This window comes from Camelus dromedarius, chromosome 14 (assembly GCF_036321535.1).
Source record: "Camelus dromedarius isolate mCamDro1 chromosome 14, mCamDro1.pat, whole genome shotgun sequence".
Lineage (NCBI taxonomy): Eukaryota > Metazoa > Chordata > Mammalia > Artiodactyla > Camelidae > Camelus > Camelus dromedarius.
In genome coordinates, this window is record NC_087449.1 from 8,076,547 (window position 1) to 8,095,361 (window position 18,815).

At 39.5% G+C, this 18,815-nt stretch overlaps 1 protein-coding gene across 5 annotated transcripts in view; it reads left to right on the forward strand.

Annotated features, from left to right (window-relative positions):
- TTLL7 (tubulin tyrosine ligase like 7) overlaps window positions 1–18,815 on the forward strand; it is a 128,276-nt gene that overhangs the window by 28,160 nt on the left and 81,301 nt on the right. For 2 of the 5 annotated variants that reach the window (XM_064493398.1, XM_064493397.1), the window contains exons 2-4: window positions 13,145–13,345; window positions 13,556–13,687; window positions 18,045–18,166. In XM_064493398.1, coding sequence (XP_064349468.1) covers window positions 13,321–13,345; window positions 13,556–13,687; window positions 18,045–18,166 — 279 coding nt within the window. In that variant the 5' untranslated portion in view covers window positions 13,145–13,320. Of the gene's footprint in view, window positions 1–1,940; window positions 4,507–5,478; window positions 7,705–13,144; window positions 13,346–13,555; window positions 13,688–18,044; window positions 18,167–18,815 lie in introns of those variants that run through there. The other 3 variants (XM_064493396.1, XM_031465476.2, XM_064493395.1) reach the window with 3 other exon arrangements.

The following is an 18,815-nucleotide window of genomic DNA, read 5'->3' on the forward strand; positions in this document are numbered from 1 at the left end:
GACTGGGGAGCATGGTGAAGTGGTCACAGCAATTCAGGTGGCTGCACTGCCGTCAGAAGTTTGGACCGCTTTTGGGCTGCTGTTTGGGTAAGGACCATCAGTGGCCACTGCTGCATCACGTGGACCACATCCCAGGCTCCTGGGCCACCTACGTGTCTCTAGATTGATTCTTTTCCCAGGTCCTGGGTACTTAGATACAGTGCCAGGCTGTGGTATGCAGTGAGCTGGCTGGGATGTTTGCTTGGCTCTGACTGGGGAGCACAGGGAGGTGGCAGTTGCAAGAGCAGACTTCTCTCCACCTGGTCTGGGGGCAAGCCAGCACCAGCACGCTCCTCACGAGAGGAGGTTAGGCTTCCCCAGCCTTTCTGTCTGCCCAGCAGTTCTCCAGGCAGCCAAGGCGGTTTGTCTCCTACACTTAGGACCCTAGGACTGGGATGCCCAGTCTGTGGCTCGACCCACTCACTTCCCTGGGTGACTGTCCACCCAAATGTTTTCCCTTTTCCTCTTAGTCCCTTCCTAGGGGCATAGGTGCTTTTCTGCCTAATGCTTTTCTTCCCATTCCACCCTATTCTGTGTATATCTTTCTTCCAGCCTTGATTATATAGGAGTCCTGCCAGTTTGCAGTTAGTTTTCCATGAGAGTTGTTCCACATATAGACGCATTTCTGATGTGCTTGTGGGAGAAGGTGGGCTCCCTCCATGTCCTCTTGCTCCACTATCTTTATCTCCTGCGTATGGAAAACTCTGAGTCCTGGGCAAGATTGAAAAATTGCGAATCTAAATCCCTTGAGGCACAAATGGAAATGAGCTTTGTCGATTTTGTATAGTGCTTAACTTATAACAGTGAGATGCGTGTTGCGGACATATGGCTGCATGTATAATTTTATAGATATTTAGGCTCACCTTTCATTCTTGAGTATATTTATATTGATACATTCAGTATGTCAGCATGTTTTGGATGATTTCTTGTCTTTTAGGTAGTTTTGGATATGCTCAGCAACTTCTCTGAAGGAAAAATGTGTATGTTGAAAGCAGGACACACATTTTTTTCCCCTCAATATAGCACCTAATAAATGATGAGCATTAAAAAGTGTTTATTGCCTTAATTAGAAATATAATGAAATAATGGAAGGCAACTATTCTTTTAAACAGATTGATGATACGTTCTGACAGTATTTATTCACTCTGTATGAGAAGGGAAGAGAGTTCGAAAGAATAAAGAGCTATTAAAAGACAAATTTGTGCTGTTTGGGGTTTAGTATTTGTGGGTGTGATATTATCAAACTCTGGTTAATTTCAGACACCAATTCAGTCCCGCAGTCCATCATTGTTTGTTAGAAAGAAGGACCAAAAATAGTTCTTTTCCTCTGCATTTCTATAAAAGGACTGGTTTCACAGCAAAGCTTGTGGTGCCAGATAGATACAGTGTTTTTAACAGACTGGCATGACTTTCAAGAAAGAATCTTATTTTAAAATGAACTAAACTTATTAAAGTACAGTGAAGTTTAATTAGTTTTCTTAATAGTGGGCCTGTTAGATAGAAGTTATTAGTATATAATTTCTTTCCAAAAGTTGATCTTGTAAATCCTCTTTATACCTGGTTTAATGATCTAGAAACAAAATAGCCTTATTCTTTCCCTTCTTAAAATCTTATGATTACACGCTCACTTAGCTTAGCTGGAGGCGTGGAGAGCACTGTATACCCTAGGCTTGTGCATTTTCCCTTTTCCTTATAGACTTTCTACACTTACGCCTGCATAACTCTAAGACCAAGGCTTAATTGTACTGAGGTTTAATTTATTTTAGAGGGATTTGAAAACTATGACAAAGTTACCTGATTCTAGAAATTAATACAATGGACATTTTCTTATTTCAGGTTCAAAAACCTCCTACTAGACTGCATCTTTCTGATACGGTAGCTTAGCTGTTTAATTCCCGTGCTCCAGGCTATGTGTCTGAGATTGAAGCATGTATGAATTGAAAGACATTTTTCAAGCTGATGCCTAGAAGCCAATTGTCTCGTGGAGGAAACGCGCAAGGAAGTCTCTTCTTATTTCACTTGAGTTCTGGCATTTTATGCAAGGACATTTTGAAGAAATTTTCTTTATTTAACAACAAAGTTAAAAATGGAACCCAAGTTTATTATTCTTTGTATTGGTTAGGAATCTGGTTTAAGCAAAAAGGAGTTTTTAAATTTCTATCACCAGAAAGTTGAGAAATATATTATCTCTCTCTCTCTCTGCCTCCTGCATGTTGATTTTATTCTCAGACTCTGGCCGAGGCAAGGTGAGGACCAGCAATGCAGGCCTGTGCCCTCTAGGTTCAAACCCAGCTCGGAAGAGAGCCTGCATTCTTTAAGACTCTTAAAACAAGTTCTAGGCTTGATTCTCGCTGGTCTTAGTTGGATCCTGTGTTCGTCTCTGAATCAATTCCATGCTCAAGGGTAAGGAATTACAGTCACTCTGGATCTGAGTCATTTGCCTGGCCTTGGAGCTGGGATTCGCATTGACCCCATGAAGGCACATGGCATGAGAGCAGTGCTCCACTGGAGGAGATTCAGATGACTGTTCACAGAAAGTGGTGCATTAGGCTGTTGGCAAAAAAGATAAATGCCCGAAGTCATTGTGCCAGTGACTCAGTGACTTTGCATTTAGGCTGCTTTATCTTTTTCAGAAACAAAAGCAGTCATCTCTGTTGGAGTAGCATGTCCATTAGAAGGCACATTTAGCTGATGGTGACAGAAACTTTAAATAACAGTGGCTTAACAAGGTGGAGAGTTTTTTTTTTTTTTTTCCCCTAGAGGTAGGCAGTCCAAGACTGAGGTAGCATTTTAATGACAAAACCAATGTCACTTTGAATTGTTGCAGCTCCTGCAATCACATTTGTATTCTGGGATGGAAGGAAGTGTCCACCAATTGTCTACTTCCCTTTTACTGGGAAGTCGTGCTCAGATACTTCCACTTCTACCTCACTGGCCGGAACTTGGTCACATGGCCGTCTATACCTGTCAGGAAGTCTGGGAGATGTAATTGTTTAGATAAGTACAATGCCACCTCTAATAATGAGCCAATAGGTGTTTTGTTACCAAGGAAGAACTAGTAAATGGCTATTAGGTAGGTAGCTAGCAGTCTTTCTACATGCGTTAACTTATGAACTGATATGGATCACACAGGAGGCTTAAGAACCCAGTGAATTTTATACATTTAAGATTTAAAACTTACTTTAGAAGTAGATAATAGAACTAAACATAGCCTAAACTTGGTAATGGGGTGTGCATTGAATGAGTATCAAACATAGAGGTCAAAGAAAGAGTTAAAGGTGATTCTAACTTCTCTGTCTCTTGAATACTTGGCTATAGTGATGCCTTTACCAAGATAAGGAACATAAGAAGTCAAAGAGTTAAGTTTTGGACATTTGAAACTAGAAATGCTGGCACCCGATGACATTGGGGTGATGTCATTGGCTCACCAGCTGCACATTTTGGTATCTATTGTGGATTTTCTGGCAGAGAACAGAGAACCGGATATTTTAGAAATTCTCCACTTCCCTCAGTCCCTCTCTTTCACCTTGTGATCTAGGTTATAGAAAGTTATGGAAAGTTGGGTCCAAAGAACCTTCAATTCCAGCTCTGTAGCTTAGAACAAGGGCGAGCTCTTTGTGTGGTCCAGCCTGGGTTGGGTATTTTGAGGATGTGAGGCTCAGCAGTCCTGGATTTTGTACAGCTCTTTGCAGGGTAACGGGATGAGAGGAGGCAAATGGATTTACAAAAGTGAGTGCTATATGCAAAAAGTTAATTGATAAAAATAACGTGTTATTTCTAGGGAGCAAAAGAGACTTTCTTTTAGGCTACTAGAGCATTACATAGAACTGCAGCACTGTGTTCTAGGAGAAATGTACCCAAAACATCTTTTACCTGTACTTAAGCATTTGATAGCTACAGTGTGAAATTATCTTGTCTTCTGTCACTTTAACAACTTGACTTATAGCTACTACTTGCTTTGAACTAAAATTATTTAGTTCAACATTTACTGAGTGGGCTTTTTGCCTTTCCTAAGTACTGGAAATACAGCTATTAATAAGGAAAAGATACCTTCAAAGTATGCTGTGTTATCATTACCCATTTATCAGTCCCTCCTTTTTCATGTCATACTAGGCTAAATTCCAAAGGCAAGGGGTTCCACAGAGCTTAGTGGAATTTTGTATGGGTGCTGTATTTTAATTGTAAACATTGAGCAAATACTAAGCAGGCTAAAGCAATTTGAAATATAAACAAGCAGTGTGTTGGTGGGAGCAACTGTTGCTCAAGGTCAATGTTGTTATTAGAATGAATAAATAGTTCTGTTTGTTCTTATATAATGTCACACTTGGCCCCCTACTGGGTTTTTAGAAGTGGTTGATCACATTTTTCTTTCTTTTTTTTTTTTTAGGTCTAGAACACACTACAGATCTAGCTTTTGAGACTATACCCCGTCTGAGAAAGGGAGACAAAAGTTTCTATGTCCAGGGAGTAAGTAGCTTCTCTAAAAACCCTTTTAATTTATACACACAATGAGTGGCAGCCATGTATTATTGTTATGACAGTAGTTTGGGTGATGTCATTTTTTCACCAGTCAGGCAGCTGGGCGTTTTGAAAATCTATTGTCTTTTCTTGGCAGAAAACACAGAAATAGGAGCAGTTATGCTTTGGAAGGGACCTTTCTGTGCTTAACTAAAAACATTTTATTTATAAAACTAGAGATTTTCCTTATTTTCAGTCACTAATTCTATTGTCTTATTTTCTGTTTTCCCCATCTATCCTTTTCTGCAAATATGAAACTGAAACCATTGTATCCCCCTAAGTGGCGCTTCTTTCTGCCACTTTGGTACCACCTTCCACCCACTTCTCCTAAGCCAGAAATCTGTAGATCATCCCAGATCATTTTCCTTCTTCCTCACCAAACTCTGCTGTTCTTCTGTAGCAGGAGTATTCTTTCTCCCTGTGCCTGTGCTTCTATCCATGATCAAACCCTTTCCACCTGTCTCCTGGACTTTAGCAACACCCTCCTGAGACTCCCCGTCTCCACTCCTGCCCCTCTCCCATCCAGCTCCCACAATAACTGCTGGTGTAACCTACCAGAAAGAAAGCTGCATTATGTTACTCCTCTTGAAGTCCTTCAGTGACCCCACCACATTGCTCATGAGTCAGGACTGGACCTAAATTTCCAACAGTCTAGCTTAGAACAAAATGCTTCTCAGGAGACATACAGTGGTTCAAGCAAAAGCGTTTTGTTTATTTCATCTCTACTTATTATTTCAACAGGTTAAAATGATAAAGGTACATTCACTCTTTATATTAAGAGTCACACCTTTGGCGTGGGTGAGAACAGGGGTGCTCAGTGTCTGTAAAACGGGACTGGCTCTTGGGAGCTCTCCCTTTCTCTCAAGAGGTATCAGACCTGGTGTTTACCATTCCCATGTAGTTCTTCACACTTTCATTTCATATGCATGAACTCATAAGAGATCTGCAGCTGTATCTCAATGTGCATCACGTATTATTGTAATACTTTTAAACTTCACGTAAGTGATGTACTGCAGTGTGTATTCCTCAGCTTTTTTGATCCGCGTTGGCTGTGAGGCTGGTCATGTAGTTCTAGATCCTGCATCTGCTCTTGTGTCGAGGGCCTCCACTGTATGAGGGTCCCGCAGGGTATGCACCTCTTGTTGATTGATGATCACTTCATCCCCTCCCCCACCGTTTTTCTGCTGTCTGTGACCTTTTCAGATCAAAGTCCCACGCTCCTGGACCAATACTAAAGAGTAGCGAGTATATAATTGATCTTTGTGGTGGTTGTTAATCCTCAAATATTTCGTTATTTTTGGTAGATGGCTTATGTTTAAAGTTCATGACTTTGTTGGTCAGCATTGGTGACTGGTTTGGGCTCAGGCAAGGGGTGTAAACCGTCTTGCCGCTTAATTAGCAGGGCTGTCTGCAGTAGCAGATGAGATCCTTCGTAGCAGATGTCTGCCTTTCCAGCTGCTTCCCCTGTGTGGCAAGGCCCTTTTTTGTCAGTTGTTTCTTGGCCAGGTGGCTTCTAAGTCATCTACATGGCTTTGCTTCGAAAGACCAGTGAGGAGGGAACAGACTCCAGGAGTGAGTGATAGCCCTGACTTTCCTGAAGTCTGTGCATGCCCCCAGCCCTTGGCCGTCTAGTCCAGTGGTTCTCAAACTTTAGCTAACTCAGAATCACCTGGAGGGCTTGCCAGTGGGGGAGCCTCACCCCTGTTCCTGGTTCTGAGGGTCTCGGGTTGGGTCTGAGCTTGCCTTTTTGCAGTTTGCAGGGGATGCTGATGCTGCTGGTCTTGGGAGCAGACTTTGAGAATCACTGCTCTAGGCCAACATTTCTCAACCTTTTACATTTAATTTTAATGTTTTTGACGCATGAGCCTCTTTAACATTAACATACAATTTCGCGTCACTGCACGATTTTTAAAGTTGTTTTGTAACGTCATGATTTTTACATATTATAAAGAAAGGCTTTAAGTTAAAAAATTTGTATCGGCTTAGTAGTAAGCATGGTGGTTCTCTCAAGTCTTGCCCTACAAAGTGTGCTTTGTGGGCCAGTGTATCTGGGAACTTGTTAGAAATGCAGATGCTCGGGCCCTACCTGAGATCTAAGGAATCAGAATCTGAACTTTAGCAGTATACCTGGGTGATTAGCATGCACATTAAAACTGAAATTGGTGGCCCTGGGCGCACGTTGAATCTAATCCTAACAATATTTAAAACAAATAAAAAACGCTTCAGATTTATGTGAATCGCGTGCCATGTTTAAAATTATGTGCCACTTTTAAAAAGTGGCACGTTTCATTTACATTCATTTCCTTATATTTACGTAAGAAAAAAACATCATTTCTTTGAAAATAAAAATAATGTGTCACATTTGGTTGGGGGACCAAGTGCTGAAATTTAACGATGTTTTAAAGCACAAAGATGGACAAAATGGTATTTATGACCTGATGTTTGGAAATACTACTTTTTGTACCTGAAAAAACCAACTGCCTTATTTGGATGATTTTGATGATGTGATAGATTTCTGACTGCTACTTGCAAATAATACATTATGTGTGTGGCGAGTATTTCCCCCACAAAGTAAAGCTTAATTGGATCTAATTTTTGCTACATTTATTATTTTTCATTTTTCTTGAAATAGTAATTGAAACATCTTTCATCGGATAATAACAGTTTAGGAATCCAAAGAGAATTATCTTGAGGCAAATTTGCAGAATTGCTGTCATTTTAAAATATTCTTATAATTTGTGTTTTACTATCATTGTTCATTATACTGCTTTTCTTTAACCTGTCTGTGAGGATAGTAATAAAGGACACCATTTAGGGTTGGGAAGGTCAGAGTTTCACATGCAGAAACATAGAAGAGTGCCTGGTGTGTAGTGTGTTTTACATAAGTGACCGAGGTCAGCTCTACCCTCCCCTTCCTCCTCCTCTTCTTCCTCCTCCTCACCGTTGTTATTTCAGTCCATGGCAGCTCAGCATAGAGAAGGTTAATTCTCCACTGTGTAAAGCCAGGAGACAGACTGGACCTAATACAGAATCTCAGCTATTTTTTTTTTTTTTCCAGGCAAAGGAGAGCATTATGAAGTGGAGCTATGGAGAACTAGAAAAGAGTGTCTAGGGTGGATGGCTCGGTTCCAACAGGGAGGAATCAAGGTCGGAGACTGTGATGGTTGTTAGTGTTACTTACTGGCTTTTTTTCCCCAAGGCGTTTGGTATGATTGCACTTCCTAACTCTTGTTGGCTGGGGTCATGCGACTGCTTCAGGCCATTGAATTGTGAGCAGAAATTATGTGTGTCCTTAGTTGTCTGGGTGAGATCCTTCAAGAGGCTCTTTCCCTCTGGCACAGGGACTGGTTGTTGTTTGGACGATGAGGATGATGGCTGCTCTGACAGCTTGGGTCTCTGTGTGACTGTGATATGTGGAGCGTCCCGCCCGTCTCCCTCAGTTGGTGTGTAGCCTGATGGAGACATAGACTTGAATTGCTTCAAGCTCTTGAGATGTGGGAGTTGTTGCTGCAGCATTGTGAGCCTGGATTGACTAATAAAAGTGTTTTTGGATGGGTTTTGAGAACTGAAAGTCTGAAAGGGGAGTGAGAGTGAGCCAGATGCCAAAACCCGTGATGCTAGGAGCTAAGAACCAGAGAGAATCGCCAGGAGTGTGTAAAAATCCGATGTCACTACTGGGGACACCAGGTTGGGGGGGGATCTTTCTGGCCCCTCCCCCTTCAGAAAAGTGATACACAATCATAATTTATGTAAAACCAGTTGCATACATTGTGAAACACATTGGTTCTACTCCTTGTCATTGTGAAAAAAGAAATTTAAAAATGCATGTAGGAAATGAAGACAGAGGAAAACTAGGATTTAGGAAGAAGAACCATGGTGAAGGGCTTAGAGACTGTTGGGTCCCAGAGAAAGTAGCAGGTGTCCACACTTCCTCCCGCTCACACACATTCGCATCTACACAGGCTTACATGCCCGTGTGCGCACGTGTGCATAATATTTTTTTATCGACTACACTCATGATAGCAAGTCATTGCTCTCCTGGATATGTCATCCCCAAGGAGGCCTGTCTGGATACAATATTTAAAATTGTTAATCTTCTTAATCCCGCATTCCTGATCTAACTCCCAGCTCTGTTTTTTCCCCCACAGAATTTAGCGTTTTCTTTACTTATTTAAAATGTTTACTGTTATTGTTTGTCTCTCCCCCACTCAAATGCAAGCACCACAGAGAAAGAAGACTTGTATCCATTTTGTGTACCGAGGACAGTACCTGATACATAGCAGTGTGTGTTCAGTTGCAGCACATCCGTGAGGGACAAACAGGAAGACGATCTGGACACGGCCAGCTGCCTAGGTGTTCCAAGAAGAGAGACGAAATCTGATGCAACTTTGTTATCTCATCCACATTTTAAACCACAGTTGGATTCTCTTGCTCTCATGCCCTAGCTTTTAAAATGGTTCCAGTCAAGCAGGGTTAGGCATCTTTGTGAAATCATTAATGTGTCACGTTTAAAGGCTGAATTTTGAAGGTAGTACAAAAAGTGGGAGGAAAATCATGGGCTTTAGAGAAAACCACTTGCTTGTTGCTTATTAAGGCGTGACTTTGGGCGGATTACTTATCCATGGAAACTAAATTTTGCCATATGTAAAATTATAATCAAATGTACTTTGTGTGGACAAAATACAAAGTTAAGTGGAAGTGCTTAGTCCACTGGTTTATTTGGGTCTCTCCACCTTTCCCCTTATCACCAGAAAAATAGCTTTTATTACATTTTTATTTAATATTATTTGACATATTTTCAATTCAGCTCTAATTTTGGTTCCACTGACCATTTGTTAGATTATTTAGTAATTTACGGTAAGCTAAAAATGCACAGATATGTACAAAGAGCCCATATATGGCACTCATCAGAGCATGGATTTTGGGAGATTGTTGGAGAAGGGCTGATTCCCCTCATGTTTTTTACACAGAAGAACTTGTGTCTTCGTCTTGTTGTCATCCAGAACACCGGCAATGCTGCTCTCAGGGGTTGACATTTTATAGACTTCAGGGCTGGAATGAATCAATTCCTTTCTTTTGCGTATTAAGAAATTAAGTCATCTATCTGGTAAATTGCAGAGTAAAGGATAAGAATTCTAATTGACTTCTTGTTTAGTGCTCTTTCTACCGTATCATACTTTCATCTAAATGAAATGCAAAATTCGATGGTTTTTGTTAGCAACATGACAACGTTGACACGAACTTTTATCACGTAGACTTAACTTTTTGAGCAGGTACTTCAGGCACGGGGCACTGAAGGGTGTGCACGAAAGTTAGCCGCCCTTAGCTCTGCCCCCAGCTGCCGCAGGCCACCACGACTCTGGGTATACTCCGTGTACTCGCCTACTGTTTTACCCAAATGTAAACTTCTAGGTACTTTGCTTTTTTCATTAAAAAATGTGAAAGTAACATGTTGTAAATATGTATTTGCTTCTCATAGCTCCACAATGCCTCTTCTTACTCCCTGGTGTCATTAATTATTTGATTGATTTTTAAATTCATGAAGAAGTGCTTATTAAGCACTGTGTTAGGCACTATTCTAGGCTCTAGGAGTGGAGGGTTGAACAAGATAGAAGAAAACCACTGTTTTCCCAGAGCTTACCTTCTTGGTTTGGGATTGGTGATATGATGCGGGTACAAGTAATGGTCCCTAGGATAGACCGGCAGAGGGAGAAATGAATTTTTTCAGACATGATCAGAGGAATTTTTAAGGAACAAGTGGAAATTTCTCTGGGTTTTAAGTGATGGGTAGAAATTCAACAGGAAGGACTGGGAAGAAATGGTACTCTATCACAAATGTACTGGACTTATTTTTTTGTTGTTTCAGTCTTGTGTGTCTATTCTTTTGCGTGGTAGCACTTAAAAGTTCTGCATTTAAGGTCACCATTTGCTTGAAATTTTGGTAAATTGATTCCTTTTGGAAATGGCTTATTTGCAAAATTAAATTATTTATCTTAGAAATCAGTTTCTGTTAATTTCCTAATTCTTTTTTCTCCCAATATATTTAGTTGAACTAGACATGAGGATTTTTATAGATGACTTTTTTCCATTTGACCTTTTTCATATAGTTCAAGAGTTTTCGTCTTTGTTTTACATTTTTCTTACAATTTTATATGTGTATGTTGTAATTAGCTATTATTTGCTTTAGTGCAAGTATGTGCTGACAGCAGAGGTCGTCAGCCTTGGCTGTACACTAGAATCATTTGGAGAGCTTTAAAAATACTGAGCTTAAGCCCCACCTGGGTCTAGGGTGTGGCCTGGACACCAGGATTTTCAAAATCTCCGGTGATTCTGTTGTGCATCCAAACTTAGAAGCCCTTGGCTTAAAGTATTTTGCAGGTAACTGAAACATGCTTTCTCTTTTTGGAAAGTAGGTAACTGTGGCTCATCTGCGTGGTGTGATCAACCTGTCATCTCAAATCTCCTCCTTAGAATAAAGTGAAATGGTTAGATTTGGGATGGCAGAATGAAGTCCTTGAGTTTGTCTGAGCACCTTTATTGTTATTCACCAAACCGTAATTGGAATTAGGTAAAGCAAACCTATGGAGAGAATAATTTTAAGGCCTTTAAATTCCTGTGTGGTTAGGGGAAGGGATAACAGTTCTTGCTTTGCGCTCCATACAGATTAAAAGTCATTAGGCTCATGTTTAAGTCAGAAATTAATAAATGTTTTTACAGCCTACAACAATTATTAACTTACTGTTAGCGCAGTTAGGCAAACATTGTTCTCAAACTCTCGTTGACTTTGTCACCTACTTTCAATGTAATAAGTACTCTGTTCTCATAAGAGGGTCTTTGTTTACTCCAGTAACAAGATGTTGGACAGGGACTTGTAAACTCAAATAGTTACCTCCCTGAGGTATCAGAGAACTTCCAGCAAGAAATCAAACTGAACTTTAGACTACTCCTTTCTTTTATTCTGAAAAATGATCTAGTCTGTTTGCAGCTTGGAATTGGGAGCTGTCATCAGGTTAGGGATGTTTGCTGTGATTTCACTGTTTGCTTTCAAGTATTGTGAATTCCCAGAGTACACCCGTGTCTCACTATCACTGCAATAGGGTTGCACACTTCTTCTACGTCTATATGCCATATTAGCACGCTGTCTGAAAGTAGTGGGACTCAGTGAATAGAGCAGATAACCAAACAGAATTGGGTTCAAAGCCTAAGTTTTCTGTTTATTGGCTGTTACCTTGATTTAGTTACCTTATTTAGCCTTAGTTTCTATATCTGGAAAATTAGGGGAAATAATACCTAAGTTCCAAGTTTGTTAATGAGTTAGAATATTTTAAATTCTTAATATAGTGCCAGCCCACAGCTGGTCTGTAATAAATAATAGTCCCCTAGTTTTGATATTGAATTATTCTAGAGAATTATTCTAGTAAGAATGATTAAGTTGTAGTTTTTCTTAAATAATGAATCTTATTGCTAATAATGATTGTTGGCAGTGATGTGTATGAGAGTTCCATCTGACGTAGCTGAATTTTTAAGTATTTCTGACAAACCTGATCATCTCCTGATGATGGTGTTGATATCACGCCTTTGTTTATCATGATAGGTTTCTTAAGGTTTCATTATGTTTAGAGACATTTTGCAAGAACTCGAAGATTCTTAAAATATGAAGGCAGAAATTGGAAAGTTGATCGTGTAGACCGGGGAGTATAGCACAGTCCGGGCGTAAACACCTAGGTTTACACACACACAATGGAAATATAAGTGAAGCGGAATAGAGGCCATATTGGGTATAGCCACATCTAATTAGTTCATTCATTAAAAAATGTTTATTGTGTTCCTCTGTGTGCCCAAATGAGATCATTGTGGTAATGACTCCTCCTGTTTTCTGCCTTTCATGGTTTTTTTTCAAGGCATAATTCAAATGTGGTCTGTTTTATGAAGCCCTGCCCCACCACCCAACCCAGCACACACACACCATGAAAGGGAATTAGTGTTTTCTCTGTTCTGTCAGCATGTGACCCCTCCCCTGGCACGAGCACTTACTTTACTGTTTCATATTAAAAGCGGGGCTGCAGCGTGGTTTCAGGCATTGGGTTAAAGGTTGCATGGGTCATGGTTAAGGGCACTGGTTTTGACATCAGAGAGATGTTATTTTAATCTCCACTTTGTCATTCCTTTCTTTGAAAAGATTTGTCCATTCTGAGCTCAATTTACTTACCTGTTAGATGGGGATAAAAGCTTCTACCTCATAGTTTCATTGAAAGATTAAGTGGCGTAAGTGGCTTAAGGTAGTAAGTGTTCGGTAAATGGTAGTGAGTACTGTTATTTTTATTGTTTGTGTCAGGCATGTTCTTTATTGTATGTAAATATGATACATGACTTATATAAAACCCCCTCCTCTAGACTGTTCACTTTTTATAACAAGGAACTGTTGCTTGACATTTTGCATAAGGTTTGATAAATTAACAAATATTTGTTGCTTAAATACATTAACATTCACCTGCACTTGGCTTTTTAAAGAGAGTAGTATTGGAATATATCAGAAAAATGTCATAAAAGTTGTTTTGTAAATGTTGTTGCTTTAAAATCCCTGCAGGTACCTTCTTATTCCTTAATTTCAGTGTCCCGAAATCCAAGAATTCCACCAAGATAATATGATAGGAACTTTTGGTGATTTGGAGCCATATCCCACTTAGACCGATGCAGGCCTTCCAGACTTCCTGAGAGCTTGGAACAGCAACACACACTGCTTTTAAACTGGCGCAGGCAATAATGCCGTCTCTGCCGCAAGAACGAGGTAAGCAGGTTGCTTTAATCCTGTGACCTATTACATGGATGAATGATAGATCATCATGGCTGATCCTTTTTTAAGAATTAAAAATTAACTGGGGGCTCTTAAAGTACTAGAATTTATAATTTTGCCTTGTCGGGGGGGTACATTTTTGTTCTCTGGTGTGGAATTTTTGTTATTTCAGTGATATTTGGTTGGTTTACATTTCTTTTAAAGTTATTCAGGGACCCTCCCCCCTGGATCTGAATAAAGAATTGCCTTATCAAAGCACAATGAAAAGGAAAGTCAGAAAGAAGAAAAAGAAGGGAACCATTACAGCCAATGTTGCTGGGACAAAGTTTGAAATTGGTAGGTCTCCTCAGAATCATGAGATTTTCATAATTGTTGGAAAAACTAGTCTGATGTTGAAAACAATGTAGAAATTCAGAGAGAGAATTATCTTTTATGCAATAGATTTTTAAATGCCTTATATAAAACTTTCTTTTTTATGAGATATTTAACACATCAGTAATCAAATAGAACATCAGTGTAAACTAAAAAGCATTAGTTATTGATAGGATTGGATTAAATATATATGATTTTGATTAATACTTAATTTTTAAATCAAATATAAAATAATACGAACAGCAAAACCCAATGGTTCTAGCTCTAATCTTTAAATATAGATGTGCTTAGGAAAACTGTATTATTCTAAAACATTTTTACTGAGACTCAAATTATGTTTAGTCTGTAACATTCATTACTTTGTAAGTCATTTAAAAAACAGATTCATATGTTAAGTGTAAAATAAAAAGTGCAGAATTAGAGATTCATATTAAACAATGAGAACCTGACTTAAGGAATAGTGTAAAAATGTATTTCTCTCTATGCTTTAAAAATTATTTTGATGATACTGTTGCTTATTATTAATAGGATTTTGGTTTATATGTGTAAACTGTATCTGTAGTGGAGAAAATAACTAAAAAATTAATTGCTTTAAATTAAGATACTTTTGCTCAGCATTGCCCCTCATTATGAATACAAGTACTCAAATAATCTTCCTCTTTTTTAAAAATAACTTTGCATTGAAAGAGTTGAAGAAGATCGTGTGAACCCTTAAGGATACTAATTCCTATTACCTGTTAATCGTTGACGGCCACATTTCCATTTACAGTAATTCACCAGAGTTCATCAGCGATCAATGGAACATTTCATTGGAATTGAGGCCCCCCAATATTCAGTTCCATCAAGTGATCCTCAGAGGAAAAACTTGCAGCCAATTAAGTGGGAGGAGGGCGTGGAAGGTTCGGGGTTTATTTGCAGGGTGTTTTCGAGAGTGAAAAATCTTAGAGGAAGGTGACTGTTGTCAAAATGACAACTTATCCTCTTGTTTACTTTTAAGGTCCTGGTGCGGTTTATAAGGAACCTTTGTCGAAAGGAGAGTGTTTAAGTGCAGTTCCCTCTCACTTTCCCAGGAGGTTTTCCAAGGGCGGAAGCTACATTAGCGTTCTTCATGCTGGTTTCATACCTGTATGCTGAGCCTGTGCAGCTGCGTTCAGCAAAACTCCTGGCTAGATGAGGCTTAGCGATTTGGATCAGGGGCCGCTGAGCGAATACGGAGCTAAGTATAGGGGAGGAAAAGGGACAATTGGCCACGTGTCTGGGACAGACAGCTACCTGCTTTCTTCTCATTTAACCTAGTGATATGCAATAGATTACCTCTTGTAATTTACTGCTCCTTTGACAGGTTGAATTATGTAATGGAAAAATAATTAAGTCAGTTAGAACACCTGTTGTTTTCACCCTCGCTTTGCCTGTTTCCTCACCTAGAATACTTTGACCTTTAATATTATTCCTTTTACAACCCTTGACCAAATATTTTCACATCATTACCTTGTTTAACCTTCCAGATAATCCTCGGAAGTAGGTTGCATTACTCCCTTGCTTCCTTTTGTCCTGCCTTTCCTCACTCTAATGGTGAATTTGAAGTGGCTAACAGCCATAAGAAAATAAAGAAGGAAAAATAAAAACAGTAAAGAAAATAAATAAGGAAAAATAAAAACAGTAACATAGGATGCACCTTACGGCTGATGAGCATGCAAAATGCACTCCATGAAATTGTCCAGAGTTAGAGATGTGCATGGATTTGCCTCTGCGCTTCCTAGCAAGCAGTGCCAAATACCGAAGCATAATCAGCTGTAGATGCACAGTGCCCAGAGATGAACCATGCCGGTTATTCAGAGGAAATGGAATATTTTCTGTTTCTGAGTCTTGAGAGAAATTTCTCTCGTAATTCTTTGTGGAGACACACTGTGGAATAGTGAACTACATTCTCACAGTCGTCCTATAATTAATACATTATGAAATTTCACAGTATTATTTTTTAAAATGTCCCTCAGGCACAGTTGAAGAAACTGAAGCTCAATGAGGGTTAGCAGCTTACCCGAGGTCACACAGATGGCAAAAGCAGAACTTGAATCTGAAGTAATTTGCTTCCAAATGTAGTGTTCTTTCTACTATATCATACTGCCTAAATAAATATGAATTGAAATTTAAATTGAGGAACATTAAGGTGTCCTCTGTGTCTAAAATTTAGAGTTGTTGCATGGATTCCTATTTTTAAAACCCCTGAACGGCTTCTAAAAGCTCTATGGGTCAAGGCAAAAAAAAAAAAAAAAAAAAAAATAGGACAAATTTGCAAGGAATGTATTTTTGGTAACTTTCACTAAATGGTGAGAAGAAAGATGGGAGAAAGGGGTACATAACTATGCAAAGGGAATGTGAGAAAAGTGGCTGGTAAGGTTATCTCTCTTTTACCAAGAGGGAGTTTGGTTTGGTAAGAATTCAATACAGAGGCAATTATTTTACCTCTTTTTTTTTTTTCTAAGAGCATTCCTAAAAGACCGGTGTTTAAAAGCATGGCTTTAGGCTTTAGCTGCCAACCGCCTTCCATTTGGAACTGACACTTTAAAGGCATTTCTTTTCTATACAGTGGGGATGGTATGCTTAAAAAGATGCCAATCGATTTCTAAAATTTCAGTTCAAACGAAAATATGATTAAATAGCTTAGATAAAAAAAAGTGACAGTTTAATACCCAACATTGTATTTTTCTTTGAAGTGCAACTTTGTCAGCTCTCCAAGCTTCGGCTTTCATAGTGAAAGAGATTTGTATGTGACTGACCTGACACATTTGGCCTCGTGACTCTCAAGAAAGAAGGGGTCTTCCCCACCACTGTTACGTAACCTGAATGTTCACAGCCTCACCCGCTCATGTGTACATTAACAGCCACATCTCACTAGCTCAGTCTGCTCCCTCCATCCCTGACTGCCACCAGTTCCTTTCTCTCATCAAGGTCTCCCCCGTTATTTCTGAGAGGCCTGGGGCAGTGTCTTCCATGCACTCAGGAAGAGGCCTGCTCCTGAGCTGCTGGTCTGGCCGCGTCATTGTCTTCTGCTGGGAGCCAGTGAAAGAACTCCTCCGGGCCGTGTCACCATTGTCCGTGCCCTCCCCGTGAGCGCTGGATGACACCGAAGCTCCTGGGCCCGCAGGGCTCCAAAGCTGCACGGTGGTCTGTGGCAGACGTGAGAGGAACAGCCCTTTCCCCAAGGCTTGTGTTGTACACGGGCCCCTGGACCTTCAGAACAAGCCTATGGTTGGTTTACCAAGCCTCTCATGGGAAAAAGCAACTTCACCCCCACTCCCCTCCCCTACTTCAGCCGTCTCCAATCACTGTCCTCTTCTTTTATTCTGCTTGTGTTTTAGGCATTATTACATAAAAAGCCCTTTCTCCTCAGCCAAAAAGCAATCAAGAGTCCCCAGGACTTGAGACTGACAGGTGTCTGGTCATCAGTGTCATACTTGAGCCAAGTACATTCAGACAATGAGTCCTTTTTTCCCATTTCTCCCCATATATAGGGCAGGAAGAGAAAAACATTTAAAAATAAACATCAGAGCACTGCTATATAGTTACACCATTCTACTAAGACTCCAAATTCTGTTGGAACCCAAAATTTATCCTAAGTATTTGCTGATATTTACTCTAAACTTGAAATTCATTGAAAGAAAAATGTCATCATGTGAATCGCAATATCCAAATCAGAGAGGAGCGCATGAGTAGTTTGTACTAAAAACCAAGATTTTCTCTGAGCATAAACTTTTTCAATAGAATTAGAGGGTTGGGAGCAGATAGGAGGGCCAGTTTCCAAATCTCTACTGTAATTCTGCTTCATTATTTTGTATCCTGAGTCAATATAGCTGACTTGGTTTTAACTGCTAAAAATAATTTGAACTAGGGAGGTGGAAAGTGTAGGATGATGATCAGGCGCTATTTTTACCTCTTCTCTTTTGTACCTAGCCCAAGGTCATGAAAAAGCCATAAAAGTACATTTTTCTGGGCAGAGGTGTTATCTCAGCTCTGTGTGTGTATGTCCCACTGTGCTGTGAATAATCACTGAACTCTTTGATGGTGTTGTGTACCTGTTAAATCTCAGAGGACTGAACCTACAGATGTCGGGTGCAACCTGAAAAACAGTTCTCAATTACTGTTGAGTATAATATGGCATGAGATAAATTGTTGTAGCTAAGAATGAAGCTATGCTGTAACTAAGGGATATTTTACAAATGAAGGACTATGAGCTAAAATTTGTATATATCAAAATACTTTTCACAATGAACGTATTTCAGAAGCATTTTACTTTTGGTTTAACTTAACTGTTTACTTGCAGTTCGTTTAGTAATAGATGAAATGGGATTTATGAAAACTCCAGATGAGGATGAAACAAGTAACCTTATATGGTATGATTCTGCTGTTCAGCAGGAGAAGATCGCTGAGCTGCAAAATTACCAGGTGGGAAATTAATCATGACCAATTACTGGTCAGTAGGAAAGTGACCAGAATTCCATTATAATTTTCTTTAGATAGGGTTTTTAGTATGTTGACACATTAAATTTCAGTCCAACTTACCTGAATAGTCTGTTTTGTTGCTGTCCAGTTGTGGTGATCCCTTGCATGAAGACTGCATCCTTTCAAATTTAACTTTTACGCCCTTTCCGTCTTTAAGGAGGAATTGGTAGGAGAACACTCTTCCTAGGTTGTTGCTCTGCTTTATGCTTGAAGATGAGCGAGGTGGGATAGGTTGCATAAAGACATCTGAAAGCAGAAATCCCATGTAATGTCAGCTGTGTGTAATTTGGCGCATTCTTTTATTTTTAGAACGTAACACAAACTTACATTAAAAAAATAAAAAGCCGAATACATGGAATTTTAGACAGTTGACATTTTGTATGGTTCTTCTTCATCTGTTAGTATAGGAAGTAATACAAAATTGACTGGGAACAAGTAAGTCCATTTTTACCAGTCTTTCTACAGTGCTTATCTGTCTGAATATGGTAAATCTAGAATACCAAAAGTAATTTGGACATTGAATTACCAGTTATTCAACAGAGAAAATTGTAACTTTAATGTCCATGTAAATACCTTTTCTGATTTCTTTAAA